The sequence below is a fragment of the Ceratosolen solmsi genome, unplaced genomic scaffold, assembly GCF_000503995.2.
Source record: "Ceratosolen solmsi marchali unplaced genomic scaffold, CerSol_1.0 scaffold10, whole genome shotgun sequence".
Classification (NCBI taxonomy): Eukaryota; Metazoa; Arthropoda; class Insecta; order Hymenoptera; family Agaonidae; genus Ceratosolen; species Ceratosolen solmsi.
This window is the reverse complement of record NW_011948412.1, coordinates 24,063,895-24,086,535: the sequence shown is the minus strand read 5'-3', so window position 1 is coordinate 24,086,535 and position 22,641 is coordinate 24,063,895. Positions and strand designations below refer to the sequence as shown.

The 22,641-nt window shown below is 20.2% G+C and overlaps 1 protein-coding gene across 1 annotated transcript in view; it reads left to right on the top strand.

The window, feature by feature from the left end:
• The window catches only part of nAChRalpha6 (nicotinic acetylcholine receptor alpha6), a 155,405-nt gene that overhangs the window by 94,718 nt on the left and 38,046 nt on the right, over window positions 1-22,641 (top strand). The window contains exons 7-8 of the mRNA XM_011500466.1: window positions 6,379-6,465; window positions 15,189-15,275. Coding sequence (XP_011498768.1) covers window positions 6,379-6,465; window positions 15,189-15,275 — 174 coding nt within the window. The remainder of the gene's footprint in view (window positions 1-6,378; window positions 6,466-15,188; window positions 15,276-22,641) is intronic.

Sequence of the window (22,641 nt, the reverse complement as noted above, 5' to 3'; positions counted from 1 at the left end):
TATCTATTCAATTTATATAAAAATATGTATTTCAATCAGAATTTCTAATAGTCATGAACTTCAGAGATGTATTCATGTACTATTGGGAATTTTCTAAGTTGATATACGATAAATTATTTAATATTTGTTTAGTATCAGTATTAAAATGCTATATTACAGTATTTTTTAGATGCAAAATTATCAAACGCAATACAAATATGTAGATAATTTAAAACATTTAAATTTTATTAATTTTCACTTCGATTATACAGTATTGAATATACATTAGTTTTATTACTTATAATATCTGTAATTATTTTTATATAATCATATATTTTCAGAATATAATAGTTAGACAGATTTACATTTTAAGTATTCTATTTATTTTAATTAAAGGTAAACAAAAATTAAGAAAAGAATATTCATTAATTCTATGTGTTTAAATTAAATTTTTTTTTAATAATTAATTAAAATCATTTTTTGAAACAGGATTTTAATAAAGACATATGAAGAGAAGTATTATTTAGTTCTTTATTAATTTTGTAGAAAAAGTAGATATAAATATAAAATACAATAGTTACAAGATACTTTGCCTACCAAATATAGATATTTCTATTCCTATTCGTATTTCGACCTAAACTTATTTTATATCTCGTCGTTTTCCATTTTTCCAGTTGTAACAGTAACTTCCAAAATTTGTCGGTCCGATTATTAATCATATATATTTGCTATATAATGGATTTAATCGTTTTATATCAATAGTCGTATCTAGGGTTGAATAAAATACACAAAGCTCGAATAGCAACTTTATTACAATTGTTACTATTATTATTATTAGTATATTATTATTCAATTTTTTATAATTCCACGTCAAAAACAAATTTAGTTTATTTAAATATTCATTATGCAATTATGTTTATTTGACGATTACATTTATAATTAAGATTTAATTCATATTTTTAATAAAATCTTTATATAATATAATATTTATATGATTAAATTTCTTTCTATGTAATATAATGTACAAAACTTTCTTTAAAAGTCAGTTCTTCATTTCATCGTTTATCTTAAAAATAATATGATATAATTTTAATATGTCGTTATAAAATAATGCCTCTTTATTTAAATGTTAACAATTAAAAAATAATTATGAATCAATCATTATCAACAACTAATTTTAATTCCGTCAAAGTACTTACTATAATATGTTTTTATAAAAATTTGTTATACAATAAATTTTTGTTTATCGTACATATTTTGTTAACTCTTTTATAAATCATTTATAAGTTCTCTATTTATAGTTCTAATAATGTATTATAAATTATATTATGATTTTTAAACTTTAGAAAAAATACGTTAAAATTGTGTTCTTACAATTATATAAATATATCATTTGACATTCTATCCCATTATATTTTTTATATATCAAAAAATCTTAATTTATAAAAAAGTAATATATATTATTATCATTATTATAAAATTTTAAACTCGAGTTTGATTATTATAATATTATAACATATAATTCTTATTGCTATTATTTAAAATATTTGAAAATATTAATTTGGTCCAAAAGCATAATTTATTGTTCATTAAAAGTTATCTGATACCAGATTGTTAAGAAAATAATATACTACATACTTTATATTACTAACAAAACAATTTCATTTTTATTTACCACAATCCATGTATTAGAGATAATAATTTAATGGAATTGCTCATTACATAAAAACAAATCTCTTTTTATATTAATATTTTTATATATATTTACATTAATATTTAAGTTAACATATATAAATAATCATTTTTTAAAATAAAATATAAAAATATAAAGATAAACTAGAATATTTATATTTCAAAATTTAATATGGCTAAATCATAAATTAGGAGAAAAATTATAATTGAAAATAAATGATATATTTCGATTTAAAATAGAATTTATAATACAATTTTTATATTATATAAATATTCGCTAGAGTAGGTGTCATCTTAAGTTTTGGATTATCAGAACGATAGAAAGTTTCATTATCCGGCAATGAATCCCTGTAGATTGTAGTTTGGTGCAGTCGATCTTCAGCAATGTATTATATGCTATATACTTATCAGTATTTCACCGGATAATCTCTAAAAAAAAGAATAGATAAAATATAAAAAAATATTAAGTATTGGAAATGATATTACCGATTAAATAAAATGAAAAATACAATATTCAAAGTACTAAATGGAAACTGTATTTCTATGTCTCAATTTGGTTTTTACTTTATATTAGTTTTCTTAAAGACTTTAAAGTATTAATTTTTTATATATATGTTTTTTAAACTATTATAATATATGCATTACTAATATTTCATATTGAATTTACAGTTAACATCTTCAAAGCAACATTTAAGAATGAATAATTCTGTTTCGAAAAATATTTATATTGTATAATTTTTAATATCACCTATATTAATAATTATTAAAATTAAAAGCATCTAATATCACATTATTAAACAAATCAAGCGCAAAAATAGTATTCTAAAATATTGGTTATTTTATTATAAAATGATTTCACTGAAATTTGAAGCTAAACTGTTATATAGCAATAGAGAGAAAATAATTATAGTCATCATTAAAATGATAATAATTAATAACTTGTTTAGTTCAAAGGAAAACATTAAAATTACTATTTAAAAAACAGTAATAATAATAATAATTACGTTGTTTTAATGTTCACAAAAAAAAGTCTTTCTTTATTCATGTATATAAATATTAATTGCCTCAAAGTACTTTAATACAAAAAAACATACGTAGATACTTGTACCCTGAATATCACAGATGATATATTAGTAATTAAAATTAAGGTAATAAAAACAGCAAATTACGGCTATTTATTAAAGCTTTATGAAATTTCAGACAATGCTGCAAAATAATATAGCTTTAAAATGTAAATAGCAACATAGAAGAAAATACTATTTTACTATTTGTGCATTATTTGAAGTAATCTAAATATTTTTATTAATGAAAAGTGTCTTTTTTTTATTTTTATTAAAAGAAAATCTTAAAGAAAAATTAAAATAATATAATTTTTCTTTTGAAAGTACAATTTATTATAAAGAAATTATAATGAAAAGGTAATAAATTCTTTTATTATTCTTATAATATATAAATATTACATTATTATTATAAATTTATATATCCAAGCAATTTGTACGAAATAATTGCATATTAAATTGAAATAACATTAAAATTTATAAAATAAACGTACATAATTAATATAAAAGAAATAAATATATAGCATTATATAGTTAATACAAATATATTATTTATATTTATTAAATTTTTTAGAAATATATTTCTCTGTTCACATTTGCTGTAAAATTTTCTATATACAAATTAATTAATTCAGTAATAAATTAATTCGGTAATAAGTATCCAAATTTATATGCTTCTTAACAAAAGCAAAATACGGTCAATACAAAAATACATATAAAATATTTGAAATATTTATAAAAAGAATTTTCTAATAATACTCAAGATAACCATACATATTGTTAAAGCATTATAAATATTAATTATAAATAAATGATTTTGTATTTTACTTAATTGATAATTATTTATAATAATTAATTTATGGAGCTAATATCTAAAATATAATCCATTTTAATCTGAAAACTGAATTATAATATAATATATTTTAATAAACTATATGTTTTAATTTAAGAAAAATTATATAATAAATTATATAATAAAAATTAATACTGTTGCTTATATTTTTCGACTCTACTCTTAAGGTATATCTTATATTGATAATATATACATATATCCTGCTATATATCCCATAATCATGACTGAAAAGCTATAATTGCAACGTAATCATTATAAATGTAGTGATCACTTACAAAACCAGTCACCAGTGGAAACTACCAAGGCGTGCGACTGTTACTTTGAATACCTTTAGTGCAGGTATCTTAAATAAAATATTTCCCTACTGGGATGTTTCTGAATACTTTTCCAAAACGAAATCATTTAAATAATATTATTTATATAGCAAATATATATAATTTTTTAAATTATAATTTTGTGGTCTTTCGAGCTTCTCAAAGTTAAAATATTTTTTTGTTATTACTTGATATTTAATTTTTATTTGAATAATTTTCATTCAATCGTTCTATCACTAAATTTTTAATATGTACTTATTTGAAAATGTTAGATGATTGTAAACTGATGTTGCTAACAAACAGAATTGTAAATGAATAATTTTACTGTAAAATATATTTTTAGAAAAGAAATTTATTTATAAAATAATGTTTAAAAATAAAAAATAATACGATTCTTCTCCATTATCTTTAAGGATATTTATAATATATTTTATTACTGTTATATATAATTATAAATTGTTGAAAATTTTAAATTTTTATCAAGGAAATATAATCGATTTATTATAAAAATGTACAAATTAAATATATATATATATACATCTTAATTTATATAATTTCATGAAGTTCTGAAGGAGAAATTTAGTTTTTTCTCTTTTTCTATTATGACTCCATTCTACAATTCGTGTCAGTCTTACTATTAATTTTAATATTTAATTGACAGTTATATAATTGAGAATATGGTGATAAAAAACACAATTGCCCAAAAATGGAAGTTTAAAAATAAAATAAATATAATGAAATTAATAAGTAGTATGATGCATAATAAGGAAATGGTTGAATAAGTAAGTCGTAATGGAATTAATGCAGATTATAATTAGTTGTTGAATGAAAGTGTGTGTGTGTGTGAGAGAGAAAGAAAAAGAGAGTGAAAGAAAGAGACTGTGAAAGAGAGGAAGAACAATAGAAAGATATGGGGTAGTAGGTATTAAACGGCAGGGAGGAAGTTTTCTCCTCCTCAGTCTAGCTAATGCAGATATTAGACTCCATATCTTTCGTCTGTTGAGCTCGTAATGTGTACCTCTGATGCTTTCCCATCCACACTTCCCTGGAGTGAGGCTGCAACTATGCGCTGCATCGGTTTGCCCTCCCCAAGCGGTCCAACCTTTTCGTCATTTCGGTCTCTCCGCATGTTTTACGCGCTACTTGACTGGATAAACCAACCAAATTCGATAATTCATTAGCTAATTATAATAATAACTGGCACGCAGGTCACCTGGATTTAATTAACTTTAATTTGAAAATTTATTATTTTAATTAAAAAATTTGATATTAAAATGACTAATTGTTTACTTTATCATTAAGGATATGTGAGAAAGAAAATATAATTCATATATTCAGAAATCAAAATGAATTTTCGTCTTATTTACAAATATCAGATATTAGAATTACCTACATAAGTAAATTTACTATTCACTCAACATTGAAAAAACATGAGTATAATTACTTACTGGCTATTTTTGTAAAGTCCTTTTTTAACACTTATATCGAAGAAAATATTTTGCTATATTACAGATGTGTGATATATTGTTTTATCATATTGTACCATTAATTTTTGCCAAATTATTTTAATCTAAAATAAATAAATTACCTATGATTATTTATGTGCAACACTTTGCTGTGTATGCTTAGCTTAATCAAAATTATAGAATAAGAAGATTTTTATTTATTTTATGAATATTTAAACATCCAATGATTCCTTTAATTCCAATAATTCCAATAATTTTTTAACGGAATTATATATGTCTATTATTTTATACGTAATATTATAACTTCGTTATACTTTATACTACGAGAATTTCGTTTATCTAAAGTGTAGATAATAAAATTATACTGTAAAAACAAGAATCTAATTATTAATTTAAATAAGTATATTTATATTAGATATAAAACATCTATTAAAGATCGCGTCGAAAGAATATTTTTTAAATATAAAAAATTTGGACTTTATAAATCTCCAAGACATAAAATTCTAATTTACTTCATAGTTATACAAGCAAGGTCTTGCTCTTCACTTACATACCTTCAAAGCATTCATGTAGAATTTATTACAAAAATTAACTTGTATCAAAATACTAAGGCTTGCACTGTTTCATAAATAATAGTTTGCACATAATAAATAACTATTTATATATCATAGAAGTGTTATAAGAAATTATATGGAAATCTACATGCTCAAACTAATGAAATTCAGATTCTAAATTAGATCATTATATTCATATCATTAATTCATTACATACATTTTATCAACATACTATTCCATATACGATTAAGTAATAGAAGAGTATCTATATATTTCTATGTCATACCAATCATACCATTTAGCATATAATACCCAGTACGTTACAGCACATATTGGAACTAAGTACACATACAGTGTAAGTTTTACTATTTTTTGTAAGAATCATAAAGTAATAAAACAAGACAAATAATGAGAATATGCCACGGTTAAATCAGAGAAACCTACAAACATGTATCTCTACAGGGGTGACCATCTTATTGTCGCTGACAGTATTCCTGAACCTCGTGGCTGAAAGTATGCCGACGACCTCGGACGCTGTCCCTTTAATAGGTACCAGATCATTCAAAACACATTCGATCGCAAAATCGTTGTTGTCTAGTTCTATCTGTCTGTCTCTCTCTCACTCTTTCTCTCTCATCTATCTATATAACTCTGTATCTGTCTCTCTCTCACTCTTTCTCTCTCATCTATCTATATAACTCGGTATCTATCTATATATCTATGTATCTATATATATACATGCAGCTTATCTGTTTATCTGTCTGTTTTCTTCTTGGCATATATAGATAGATAGATAGACATTTAACTTTATTTCACTCATAATCTGTTTTATCTCGCTGAAGTAGCGCTCCTATTTCAATCATTATTCACGCAAAGCCTTTCGCCAATTTTACCCTTTGCTCGTGCGCATACGTAAGTCATAATCGATTTCCTAGTTCTATTTGTGCGCGTTGACAGGAAAGCTTATGTTGATGCTCGATAGTACAGCTTGACTTTTTTATTATTTCATTTTATTTTTATTATTACGAATACTGATGAAGTATATTTATACACCTTATGAAAAAATTGTGTTATCCTTCAATAAAAATATCAAATAATTTATTAAACGCATCTGCAAAAAATAAAATTAGCATATTTAAAAACTGATAAATAATTAGGTCATAGTTAATCTGAATATACAATAATTATGAATAAGCTTACACTGGGTAATTATTTTTTACGGTGTAATTATAAATATATCTCTTGAATTCTTAAATATTTATAATGAACAGTAGAAATAAGCAGATAAATTAACGTGCTTCATTAATATAACCATGAAAACAACAAAGAAGAATCTTATCGTAATTCCGAATATTGAAAAACATAAAAAGCTATTAAAATATCTTTATAGATTTAAATTATATTTTCACATTCAACCAAATTTTTACATTTATGAAATAATCGGTACTTACTATGTGAAAATAGTACTAAATATTTAAATCAAATTATATTAACTACTATAAAGATGAAAATTTCTTGTTACTTTGAGAATACCGTGACCGCCGTATTTTCCTAATATAATAATATTCTCTTCAACTCTACTGAATGCGGGAAGCTAACGCGCTAATTATTAACACTACTTATATAAAAGGTTCGATTAAATGAGAAAGTTCTACTTATTTCGAACTAAAATTATTCCCCATGAAATATTTATATCATTTTAAATCGCTGATAAATCACATGAAAATTATAATAAAATTATGTAATGTAATAATAGTTTTATTAATTTGTGTGGATATCTGTATATTATTTTATTAATAATTATTGATAGACAAACATTTATACATTTGTATTCATTCACATGTTAAAAAAAAAAAAAGAATTACAACTAAATATATTATTATTGAAGCTTAACAAAACCTTTTCCTCGATCGCACAAATAGAAATTCCTTTCAACATGGAGCAAAAAATAAATGCTTTAGCATAAATATAGAAATAAATCCTATTATTTTTTATATATTCCATTAAAGCAAAAGGAAGTCTTTTATATTTTTTCATCATACAATTGACCTAAACGACTTATTTTAATTAAAGCATTATAAAATTCATATCATACTTTACATATATTTTATACAAAAATATTGACCTTATACCTACTTCACTGTTATTATAAATATTCAAAGGATTGAAAAATCAAAAAAAAATTAGAATTCAATTGACTTTATACAAAAGGAATAAATAATAATTTCAAAATGGATATATATAGATATTTAATCAATTAATCTTCTATATTAGATTCCAGTATATAATAACATATATAATATGATAACACTGAATTATTAATTTGATAATAATATGACAAACTCAATTGCTTTGTTCAAATAAAATAAAATGAAGATAATATTAGTATTAATAACTACACACGTGTCACTACATGTAGAAACTTAAAATTAAATGAAAATTTGAATCACTATAAATATTTATATTTTTTTTTAAATTCCAAAATTTTAAACTTTTAAAAATTTATCCATGTCTAAAATATTCGGCAATTAGTTAAAATAACTTTCGAATTAAACGATTTAAAAACTTTGTTAACTTCAAATTAAAACTTTCCAAAACTTTGAGCCAGTCAAATTTTAAACGATAACCTACATTACGTTTTGATAGCGAGCCAAATGTAACGTATGTTTAAAAAAAGTAACAATGATAATTTAGTATAAATTATGCAGCTGTTGTTTAATCAAGATCAGCAAAAAGTTGTTCTTAATACTTATTTATAATAATTTTACTTCAGAGGTGGGATAAAAATTCTTATAAATATTTTTCAACTTAATGTTCAAGTGAAACAAGTAATAAAATAATACAAAAAGTGTAATAGAGGTTAGTTTATTTTACGAACTTGAATGACTTACATAAAAATATAAAAACGCTAGTTATTTATTGATTTATGCATTTATGTTTAAGTACAAGTTCATATTTCTATTCATTTTGATACATAATAATTAAGTTAAAATTCGAATGATAAACTTATATTAAGTACACATATAATATTAATTCTGATAAATCTGAGAAAAGTTTAGAAAATTTACTTTTGAGACCAAAATAAATATACTTTAAATCAATATATTACATTATATTTCAAAAATTTCGGACTTGAAAAAGTTATCTAAAGTATGAAATAATTATCTATAAAATATTTTATAGATATCCATAAATAAAATATTAATTTACTCCATTTCAAAATCATTCGATTAAAAAATTATCTTAATAAAATTATCTTTTCTAATTTATTATAAATACATTATATTATATTATATATTATGTATATTATAGATACATAATATATTATAATATATTATAAATACTCTTTTATAATTTCTTTGCTTTTTAACAAATTTTTTAATGTTTAAAGGATCCACATACCCATGACAATCAATCATTATAAATTATATAACAATACAGTAAATTATAAATAAAATTTTAAAGTAATATAATATTAAATTTAATAATTTATATAGAATATAATTATAGAATATTAAATATAATTATATTTTTACAATAATACGAAAAAATTATATTCGTTTAAAATTGATTATAAACAAATTTAATAATGATAAAAAAAATGTAACTTTAGTATTCGGTTTAATGTTGTATAAGAATTACATTCTTTTACTGGAATTTTATATCAAGATTATATCAGTGTCATTTTACATGGAAAATAAATGAGTCAAAATCCTAATTGGAAATTATTCAACTATATAAATTAAAATTTATTATAATTATATTCAAATATATCTAAGCTTATTGATTTAAAATTGAAATTTTCTTATAAATAAAGATGGTAATTATTAGTAATATCAGAATTTTTTATTATTAAATTATGCTACAAAATATAATTTATTATAATTTTCTATAACATCAGAGATATAAATAGTTTTAATTAATAAATATTTATAGTATTCTACTTAAATATTATAATTTAACTAAGAGTTTATATAATAATAATTTATGTTAAATATATATTTATGTACAGTGAAGTAAAATTATCCTTTTCGTAAACTCCTATTCTTCGGATCCATTTTTGACACTTTTCAAGTATCTTTCAAAACCTTTCTTGTAATAATTTAAAGTCATGGATATTTTTCCAGATAGTGTATGCATCCATATAAAATATCAAACAGAATATCTTAAAGACTTTTTTGAAAACAAAATTATAACTGCTCTTTTGCGATTTTATGAATATTTAATTGACTGACGCAAACATTTTTTCCAAAAGAGAATGAAAAATAATCCTTACTAAAATATAAAATAAAATATTGTATAGCTGTCTCGAAGAAACAGAAAAATGTTTCTTTTCCATATTTCAAATTACGAACTAAATAAATATATATATATGATAAATCAAATTGTACAATAAATAAAAACATGAACTCTAATAATTGTTTTGAAGATAATTTTAAGGATATTATAGTAAATTACAAGATTAAAATGAATATTTTGAACAAAATTAAACTAAAAAGTTATTAAAATGTTTATTATATGTATTTCTCTTGTAGTAGATTTAATTCATTTTCCTACATTACCACCATTATCTCTTAGCATAATTGATTCTAAATTAACATCGTTTCTTATTCTGAAATTATTCTACTTTCCTCTTTGTCTTTTCTTTCTTTTTTCCTTCCTTACTTTTTCTCATAATGATCCTAGGGCGCAAAACAAAAAGTAAATAGTTAATTAAAAGCAAAGCAAATATGGTTCTAAAATCCGTATAATATACAAAAATTTTAATTTATCCCCAAAACAGTCATCATTATATCACTTTAACATTTCTTGTACCAGCGAAGAATGCCAGAGGTTCTTCTTTTCCGCACTTTTACACCGTTAAACAGAAAATAATACGAAAACAAAAATCAATAGGAATTAACGATGGGGGAACGATAGAAACTTCCCAGTTGTAAAGTCAATCCCCAATCGTTTATTCTAACTTCAAGACTGAGCGTAAAGAGTAACATTCTCTTATAATAAAAATTTCATTTTCATGCATCGAGAATTCTTTGCAGCTGTTACACTACTAATGAAAAGACCGAGGGACTTATTCATTATGATATATTGATATTGATTAAATCATTCCTTTTCTTAACTTAACATTAAGAATTAATTTTTTGTTTAATATTTGTGTTCGTATTCAATTATTGTACACAGTTTAACCTCGCATAAATATACATAACCTCCGTATTTATAAAAATAAATGAAAAATATAAGGTTTTATCTCTTAGGTATTTACTATACGAAGATTAAAATTGAATCCGAATGTATTGGTATTTATAATGCTCATAAATTAATTTTTTTCAACAATAATCTATTCTTTCAATTATCATTTCAATTACACCATCATTTATGCATTAAAGTATATCATACAATAATAATTTTCAATTATAAAATTATCTATATCTACTATAAATAGCAATAGATCTTAGTAATATTTTTTTTTGTTTATTACTAATAAAATCTAATCAAATAAAAATCTAAGTATCTAGGACATTAAAACAGCATATTATTACTCCATGAATCTCACGTTCCCTTGATGTCAAATAATATACAAATATTATTAAAAGAAAATATTGTCTGTCATTATAAGAAAATATAAAATATTTATAAAATCTCACTTATATATAATAAATTGGATCTCAAACATCAAATCAAACATAAAATATGAAAATTTGGTTAGGCTTGTTAATAAAAGTACGGATATATTTTTATATAAATATATGATATAAAACTATTTTGCATAAAAGCAATACAAATTTCAAATATATTTTTAAAGATACACATCATTGACATGACTGGAAATATTCGATATTTAATTTTGTATTGTAATATTTCATTTACAGAATAAAAATTTATACATTTTACAATGGTGTATTAACAAAATTTTAATGATAACAAATGTTTCTATTAAAATTTATACAAAATTCAATTTTATGTAAATGGAAATTTAAAAATAAAAAATTAAAAAATAAATTAAATCATTAATTTAATTCATATTATAATATTTAATTTTGAATAAATCGATAAAATTGTTCTTTAATACATTTATTTAATCTGAGAACAATTTACGTATACATAATATTATTAGTTTAATATCTTAATTCTAAATGTACAGTCATAATTTGTAAAAACTATTAAATAGAGCATAAAAATAAGCAGAGCGTAAAAACGCATATTTATATAATTGAAGATGGACGGGCATAATGTATTTGAGTGTTTTTAATAAATTAACATGCAGTAATATAAAAGAATTGATATTTATTACAAAACTACTTATAGTTTGAAAACTATGTAGAAATATTTTATAATCACGATTTTCTACATACTATCAAATGCTAGTAAAGAAGATGATAATTGAGTTTAAAAATAATGAAAGTAAATTTTAAAAATACTACTACAAAATTTGTTTTAATTATATTTAATTAAATAGTTATCTGATATTGATTAAAGAATTATACATTACTTTTTACGACATAATATTCACAATTTCTTTATTCAATTATTTATATCGATTTTAATACAAATATCGATTAATCTAAGTTATGTAGTTAAATTATGTTAATAATGTAATTTAAAATGCCAAAATTAAATTTTAGGTTAACCATTTAAATTACACATTTATTAATTAATCTATTTATTTTTCTTTCTACCTTCTTATTTTCTATGTATAATTTAACACAGCTTCCATATCTCAATAAGAATAATATTGAAAATATCTGATTCTTATAAATCAATAATAACTAATCAAAATAATAATGTAGATAACACGTAAGTATTATACGTCAATTGAAAAAATATTATTTTTTTATCTTATTTCTACTTTAGACTCAATTTAATCAATAAATGTTATTAATTGATAAAAATTATTGTATAAATATTAGCCATAATTATATATTTTATTAAAAATAATAGAATTATGAATAGTATAAATCAATATTTCAAAATATAAAATTTCAAACATGCCTTTTAAATTACGTTGAATTAAAAACAAATGGAAATCTTCACAATTAAAACTTTTATGCAAGATTTTTTAATTTCCAAAATATCTTTAATTGTACATTAATTTATTTAACATTTTATTTTTGAAATATCGATAATTCAACTGACTCTTAGAAATACTTTTAAAATAAAGATATTTTCGGCGGTAGTTACAAAAATATTATAAAATTTGTTTTGCATTATATTATTAAACATTTAAATTAAAATTGTAGAATTATTCATTTCGAAATGTCTTCATTTTAAATGTTTTAAATTGTTCCTAACAAACGAATGATTTTGTATAAGAAAAGATATCAATAACCTGATTATACAGTAACCAACTTCTTTTACCCATTCATTTTATGGTTTTTTTTTCAACTGTACATATAATCATTATTGTGTTTCTAAACAAGATTTGAACAATATTGCAATTTAATTAAACTCGAAGGTGTAATTTAATAGAATTCATATTTTCTATAAAAATACTAATAAAAATAAAGTTTTACAGGAAATTATACTTGCAGTATTCAATGTAATAAATAAAATTTTAAAACATATTGATGTTACATTAAATGATTCAATAGATATTATTATAAATAGATATTATTATAAACTTAGGAAAAATATATTTCTTATATAAATTTATAATATTTTCTTTAAAGGTATGAATACTTTTAAAATAGCTCGATTTTTAAATAATTGTGAATAAATTAAATTATATTATTTTTAATATTTTATTATTCTTAAGTTTTTAATTGAACATCAACAATTCTTAATTAATAACACTTACGAAAAATTTATATTTCGATTAAAATCTATCAAAATTCGGATTAATCATCCATTTTTAAATTTTTAATAAATGTTCCTATTGCTTCAAACTAAACAAATATTAATACGGTTTTATTGGGTATTAATTAAACCGGGTATTAATATTAATGTAGTTGTAAATAATAGTATACATTTTTTTCACGGAATTCGAAATTTATCTATTATTTCATTATATTACTGTATTATTTTTATATTGTAATATTATGTACAATAATTCTATTTATTATAAGTACGTCTATTTTCATATTACTAAATAGCTAAAATAGATAAAAGACAAATTATATAATGTAACATAATATATATTATAATTATTTTTATTATAATACGATTTACAAACTTAAGATACTTTAAGGATAAATTATTTATAGGTAAAAAAATGGATACATATAATTAACCATTCAATTGCATAATGTTACGAATTTTTAGAAATTTTTAATTTCTACCAAATTTCCAGAAAAGCTTATCGATGGCTTTGTACAAATACACTCAAATGCATAATGCTATAAAAAAAACATGATAAATTCTATAAAAAGCATCATTAAAAGTGATGATTAATAAATAATATTAATATTAATAAATACTTTAAAATTATAAGCAATGAATTACTATAATGATTCTTTTTAATGTAAGGTTGATTTACAAGGGAAAGTGAATATAAACGAGTATAATTATAAAGAGATTGGTTTGACAATTATTATTAATTTTTAGAATAATTTATTGAAAATCAGGAATGATGTATATAATGGCTGTTATAACTTAGTTTGTATTATAGTTTTAAATTATAAACATGCTTTCAATTTCATCATAGTTTCCAGAATAAAATTACAAATACATTTGAATATAAAACTATGTGATAAATTTACATTAAAAAAATTAACATTATTTTTAAGGTATAACTAAAAAATTTTTAATACTTTAAAATCATTAATTATTAAATTAATATAATTTTAGCCTAATAAAAAGATTTTATTATATATTAGTATATTTAGTATGATGATATATTTTATCAATCATTAACAGCTTTTGATAGTTTATCCTTTTAATAAAACTATTTGCAATGGCAATAGATTCATTCTTTATACTCTAAACTGGCATAATAAATTTATATGCCTCTAGAATGTAAATACATTTATTATTATAATTTCTTATAATATGATATATTAATAGACCAATGAAACGAAAATAAAAAAAATTAATTAGACCGCACGTGATAAAAAGATTCTATACGTGGATCATGTATCAATCCTCTTTTAGCAATAACGTAAAGAGAGAAACTGCGGCTTCTCAAACCAGTAAAAAAAGATCCTTTTGAAGCAAATTATTATTCTTTGGAGAGAAAAGAAAGCAGATAAATGAATGTACATTTTTAATCCTTTTCCTTTATGAAATCTACTAGAATAAAGAACAAACGCACACGTATTGGGCGGTAACTGTTTCAGGAGTGACCATCTTGCTATCGCTGACTGTGTTCCTGAATCTCGTAGCCGAGACCTTGCCTCAGGTCTCCGACGCAATACCCTTGTTAGGTACCGCAAATTAAACCATATTGTTTAATATTATCTCACTTTATCTTACGCTATTATTTTATATTTGCCTCTCTTCATACATTTTTGCTGCTCTGAGTACTGTGTTATCCAATGAGATGACGATTTGAAACGAGTGACTTGTCTGAAATTGGATTTTGGGCGAATGGATGTGACTAGTTGTTCTTTCTTTATTTGTTTATCTAAAATTTATTTTAAAAAGTGTAATTTATAATTTAATATATATAAAAGCATTTAGTTTGTTTCTTTCATTGTGTGTCGATGTAAAATATTTCAATTGATTGTAAGCTACTAAAGTCAATTAATATTAATATCAACATTAAAATGTTAATGAAATATATTACATACATGTATTAATACTTCTACATACACTTACATTATGCTTTCATTATTAAATATTACATAATACTTTATATTATATCGAATAAATTTCGCTACATATATAAGTATAAAATATCTGATCAATAAAATTACTATTAATAAAAAACGATATTTATATTTATATAGTAAATAAAATTATTTGTTTTTTAATAGTAAAAGAATTAAACGATAACATCTTTAATTATGATTATGTGTTACATACTGCATTAAAAAGTGTACAAAATTCAATAGGATTGTTGCTATATTTAAAAAATTGTATAATCCAAGAGAAATATAATGTTTAAAAAATATAAATTTTTATAAATGTATTTTTTATACTGATAAAAATTATTACATTTATAAAATTAATTTTATCTATTATATTATTAATGTTAAAAATACCAATTTATTTATTCTAACTAAATTTAATTCAAATTTTAAATATAATTTAAATACTAAAAATGAAAGGTAAAGCATCAAGTTATCAATAATACATACTTTTATATAATTATGTAAATTAATTTATTGCATTTTATGAAAAATTAATGTATTTAAAAATTAAACTTATTTTGAGCATGAAAGGGAAACAATATCGGACTGTGAAATAAAAAAATATATTTATATATTTTTTTCGACTAATATATGAAATCCATAAATTTTTAAAAATTCCAAACTGTAACAATTGTAGAATACAGAATTTTAACTTACATTAAATAACATTTATTTGCCATAGAATTATAAAAAAATATGTACTCGATTAATTTTATGGAATTTCGAATAAAATTGACATATTTAATAATTGTTTTTACAAATTTTATTAAAGCTTATAATTGTACATAGTTTTTTTTTAATCTTTAATTAGTATACTTTATAAATTTGATTATTAAAAAATATTACTACATAAAAGACATCCTGTAGAATCAATACAATGAATATCATAATTAAATTATGTATCATCAATTCATAATGATTATTTCATAAAATAAACATATTCTTGAATCTTGATGAATAAACTTTTATAGAATTTTTATTATAAACTGAAAATGTACAGAAATTAATGGATATTTTCATCATGAAAATTGTTACCTCTAAAAATTAGTGTTTGAGAAAAATCGAAATTTCTTTTAAATAAAGACTCAAAATTAGTTATAGTTTTCATCATTTTATTAATATATAATAAAACTACTATTTGCACAAGATTACAAGATATAACGACAACAAAAACGATGAAAACTTAAATGAAATTACTAATATTAGCCGTTTAAGTATCATCATTAAATTAATGTACTTAAACATGAAATTTTATTAAATATAAATAATTGATTTGTTAAATTATACTTAAATATTTTGTTCTTATCAATGACTTTATTTCATTTTAATACAAGTAAAACTAAATTTACAATTTTCAACAATTTTGGAGATAAAGATACGAAATTGAAAATATCTAACTTTTTATAATAGTATATATTTGCCTAATAAATAGTAATAACTTACAAACAGTATTCTAATTACTGTTCTAATACTAATTGAGACTCTATTTTAATATAAAAAATAACGTGTGCAACGATCAACTAGTTTTTTTCACGGACTCTAAAGCTGGTATATATTAAAATAAAATCTGCAGATGTTTTATGTTTCTAAAGCATAAATCATTTAGATTGAAAAAGGGAATTATCGTAGTTTCACTTTTCCACACAGTAGGAAACGCAAATGTTAAGAATAGCTGGAATGAAAAATAAAAAAGAAGTATATATTTGTAAACAAAAACATATTGCTATAAGACAAAAAGTATATCATCGCATACTTAGAAAAATTTCTTTTTCATTTTTATTTATTTGTTATTCTCATTTTATTATATTTCAATAATTTCAAATTTCAAGAATTTCAATATTTTTATTTTCGGTAACAAAAAATATAGAGATTAAAACGTTTTAATTACTCAAAATGTAAAAATTTTACAAAAATATAAATTTATTTAAATAGAAAAATCACAGTCATCTCTTATAATATGATTGATATTATAAATGTTTATCATAATATATATAATGATTTTTATCAAATGAAGTTCCTAGTTCTTCTTCTATATGAGAAATAAGATTTTTCTTATTGCAATATGAAGTGAAACGTTCAAAATATTTTCTCTGTTTTTCATATATATAAACGAATGAATGCACCTATAAAATTATTTAATAAATAATTATGATAAGTAATTAAGAAAAAAATAATTTTTAGAGCCTTAAAGCGGATAATAACTTTAAAATATGTAAATAACTATATTTAAATATTATAATCTACTCTAATAATAAAAGTAATATTTAATCAATACAATTAATTTTTTTTTATTATAATCCAGCAAAGTTTTTTCTAAACTAAACAGTAAATCTACATTTATTTTGGAACTATACGATTAAAAATTCTCATTATGTTCAAATTTTATTTATAATATTTCTTGCTTAATTAAAATTAATCTTGTTATACTCAGATGTCATCATTCTTTTTTAAGTATATTTTATATTATAAAATTCATCGATTAAACAATATTTTTCAGAACTAGAATATATTTAGCTATACATTCTCTAAAATTATAAAATAGGTCATACATTAAAGTATAAAAAATGGAAATAAACATTTTTTAAATTCAATTTTAGGAAAAGTATCTTTAAAAATTACAACATTATGAACCTATTGAAGCATTTAATTCTGAATATCATCTAACTAATATTTTAAAATTTCGCAAAAAAATATTTTTATTATTACGAAAATGCTGAGAACTATGAAAATAATCCAGAAAAAATACAATGTAAATAGATTTTTCCTTTTAGATTTTTCCTATTAATCAACAATATAAATTTCAAATATTTATATATACATGAACACTTGTTAAATTAATTTTAATAAAATTTATTTGTTGAATTGCAAATTATTTTAAAGAATTTTAATTCACTATTTCTGAAATAACTATAATAAATATAATATTAAACATAAAAAAATATTATTATATCTATAACCAATATTATTTATGTTTAAAATTTCTTTCAAATATCTGAACAGCAGAAAATATTAAGAAAATTTCGCACGTCAATATAAATACTTTCTATTACATTGATTAAATTTTCTCATCTTCCACTTAATATATATTTTTCGTATTATATTTATTCAAATTTCTATTTATATGTATATAATTTATGAAGCATATTATATACATATTACATAGCATATACCCATTTCCTATGTTATTAATAAATGAGGTAGAAAATTAATATTGCATTCGTTCATAATTAATTACTTTTATCACTTTTTATTTAATAATTGTTAACATATTCCTATAAAATGCATATATAAATAACTATGTATACATCGTGTATTATTAAATAAGAAATAACGTTGGTAAACTAATATAGAAAAATCTTAATATAATAAATATATTTGCAAATAATTAGATGAAAAAAAAATTGAATAACATTTCTGAACTTATGAAATTTGGTTTAAATATTAAAAAAATGAAAAAATATTAAATGGTATTAAATTTTAAATTATAAATTACATGACATTTACTAAATTAAGTAACGTAAGTCATTTTATAACAATCTAAACTATTTCATATTTATATTAAGTTAAAATTTCAAAGATTTAAATGAATTCAAAATTTTTACTTCATACAAAATAAAGATAAATTGAAAACTATATATGAAAGAGTATGAAAAATAAATATAAAATATATTTATAAATAATTACAATGGAATTCATAAAATACATGCATTACATATACACAGATGCAAAAAAAGTAAGCATAAAATTAAAATGATTAACTTAATAACAAAAAAAAAAATTATAAATAATATATTAAATTTTCATTTCGAAATTTATCAACATGTTTATAACCCTTGCTTTTATTACTTTTATTTTCTTTATATTTTTCTTTATATAATCTATACATTTTGATTATTGTATTCCATTAAAAAATTGAAATGAAAGACCTATTTCCATATATATGACATGTAAATATCTAAAATACCTAAAAAAGAAAGTATTATGAAACGTTTTAAAAAATGTATATATATCACGAATTACTTACTATATAATCGGCAAATTTATATAAAAAAGTTGAACTATATTTTAATCTTATAGCAGTTTAAATAGTTTCGAACAATAACTTGAATTATTGTATTAATAAAATATTATTATTTTAAAATTTAACATAATATTTTAAGTATTTAATAATTACATAAATACGAAAGTAATTTTTTTTATTATTTATTTGAATGCGGACAAATATTACCACATAAATAGGCTGTCATTTAATATGTAAAATGAATTTCTATCTTTATTTTTAAATAATCTACTACGAAATTATTCAAAAGTTTACATCTACTTATTAACATTATATTAATATCCAGAATAATATATTTAAAATAATAAAATGTTTAATGTATTTAATATATTTTATATAATAATAATATATTTTTTATATAAAAATTAGTTACAAACATAAAAAAATTTACATAAGAATACCTGATTCAAATTATAATTTTAACATCAAATGTTATATTTATACTGCGTGTATTTGTTATTCATTTTGTTCATTTATATATGCCATAAAAACATCCTATTAAAGTTTAAAAGTATTATTAATCTTCTTATTAGTAAGGAATGTCATAATGATACAATACCTATCAGCACAAATAATAATCTTTTGGACAGCAAAGTTTCTTTTGTATAAAGATTCATTAATTCATTAATAATAAATTTTAAATTTTAAATAAAATCTATAAAATATTTATAATTAAGTAGATTTTAAAAAGAACAAAAATATTTAATTATTTATAATGATAAAAAATAAGCTATAAAACATATTACATGTTATATCTCTTATTTTATAATCACTATGAATGCAACCTAATATACTATTTTTATTATCAAATCATATCATATCAAAATCATATAAATTTATAAAATATTGAAATCTATAAATCAATATGAAGATTTCTAATTACAAAATAGACAACATTTTCATATACTCAAGAAATGTATTAAACTTACGTATAGGCAGAACTTTGTTTGTATTATTATATTCTTGTAATGAAAAATATACTTTAGAAAGTGAAAAACAATTTTATTTAATAATTTAATTAACATATACAATATAATATTATTGCGTAAATTTAAGAAATTGATTTTTTTTTTGTTGATAATCGATTTATCAAGGAAATTAAAATAACATTTACAGTTGTATTAACAGCAAAATTCTCAATATAAAAATGAAATCAAATTTCTGAAGTATTATGAATACTTTTTAAACTTATAAATACTATTTTTTACTTTTTCATAATTTGTAAACTACGTAATTAATATATTATCAATATTTACGTAAAGGTATCAATTTTCTGGACAGTCTTCTTTAAAAAGATCAAATATTTATCAAGATTTCTATTTAGAATCAAAATCCATATTTCCATACATAAAAATGAAATAATAAATTTTAGTTTGGTGATAAGTTATACAAAAGATTTGCATATTAACGTATATAATGAGACTTGTTAAAAAAATTGTATTCTATCTAGTATGTTAACAGTAGATTTCAGGGACGAGAATGAAAAATAGAATCGAAAGCTATAGAAAATCGGAAGACTATAAACCTCAGCTTAGAATACGGAGAAAAGTAAAAAAACTATAAAATTAGTAACTCCCGTATTCATTTTACTTTTTGCCTGATTCCACTACAATAATACAGTTTAGAAAGAATTTACAATTTTTAGATTCACACCCTACAATGTAATGTTACTAAACTTACATTGATGATTATTGTCTTTTCCTTATATATCTTTATAGTCTTTATAATTAATATATACGTTTAGATGTTGAGATAGTGGTAAATATTATCAATCAACTGAAAGCATAATCAAATGAAATAATTACGTAAATCAACTCAAGAGTTAATCAAACATAAATTTTGTACTGCAATAAGCTAAAGAAAAATATTTATAACTATTCCAGAATAAAATTTATAAATCAAAAAACTTTCTTACAATGTTTATTTTACACTAATAATTATGATAAATTTAAGATAAAAAAAATAAAAAATACATCTTAAATAATAAAATAATTATTATTTTTTAATAATACATAATATTAAAAGATGAAATTCCAATGAAAAATTCTCATCTGAATTATATATTTTATATAAATATAAATGTATAAATATATGTATTATAAATACTAAAATATAGATTTTATCATTCGTATTTCTTAATAATACACAATTCTTAAAAAGAATTCACACATTTCTTAAAAAGAACTTTATTCCGTGAAATAAATAAATTAAAAAAATTTTAATATTTTATAATTTATATATTTACATAATTTATAATTTATATAATTTAAAAATTTTTAAACCTGAAAAAATGAATTAAAAGTACAATGACAAATAAGCATCTAAAAAAATACTTGAATTATTAAAATATTTCTTTTAATAAACTACAACAATTTTTTTACCAAACTATAGCAATTAATTTATTATTATGAAAAATTTTATAAATAATTTTCATTCTATAAATATATTCTATGAATAAAATATTGTCACTATTATAAGACAGATATGTAAATACCAATCACTTCTAGAATCATATAAATACTCATTCAATAACGAAATATACATTTGTACTATAAATTTTACTATTCAAGTATTTTCATAACATCATTTTTATTTTACAAGTTAAGATAAAAAATATACATCTAATCATAGTTTATAGTGTAAAATCTGATAATATTTTATCTGAACTTGTAAAGAGAAAATATGTTATGAAAATACTTGAATAATTTCATACTAGATTTTCGTATATAAATATTTATAATTCTTTCAACTATAATTATATTTATAATTCTAAAACTTTTATTAAATTAATTTTGCTCGAAAATTTTCATTATTTTCTTTAAAACTATTTTTCTATACAATAATCTTCAATTCTAACTTAAGGCAGACTTATTTACT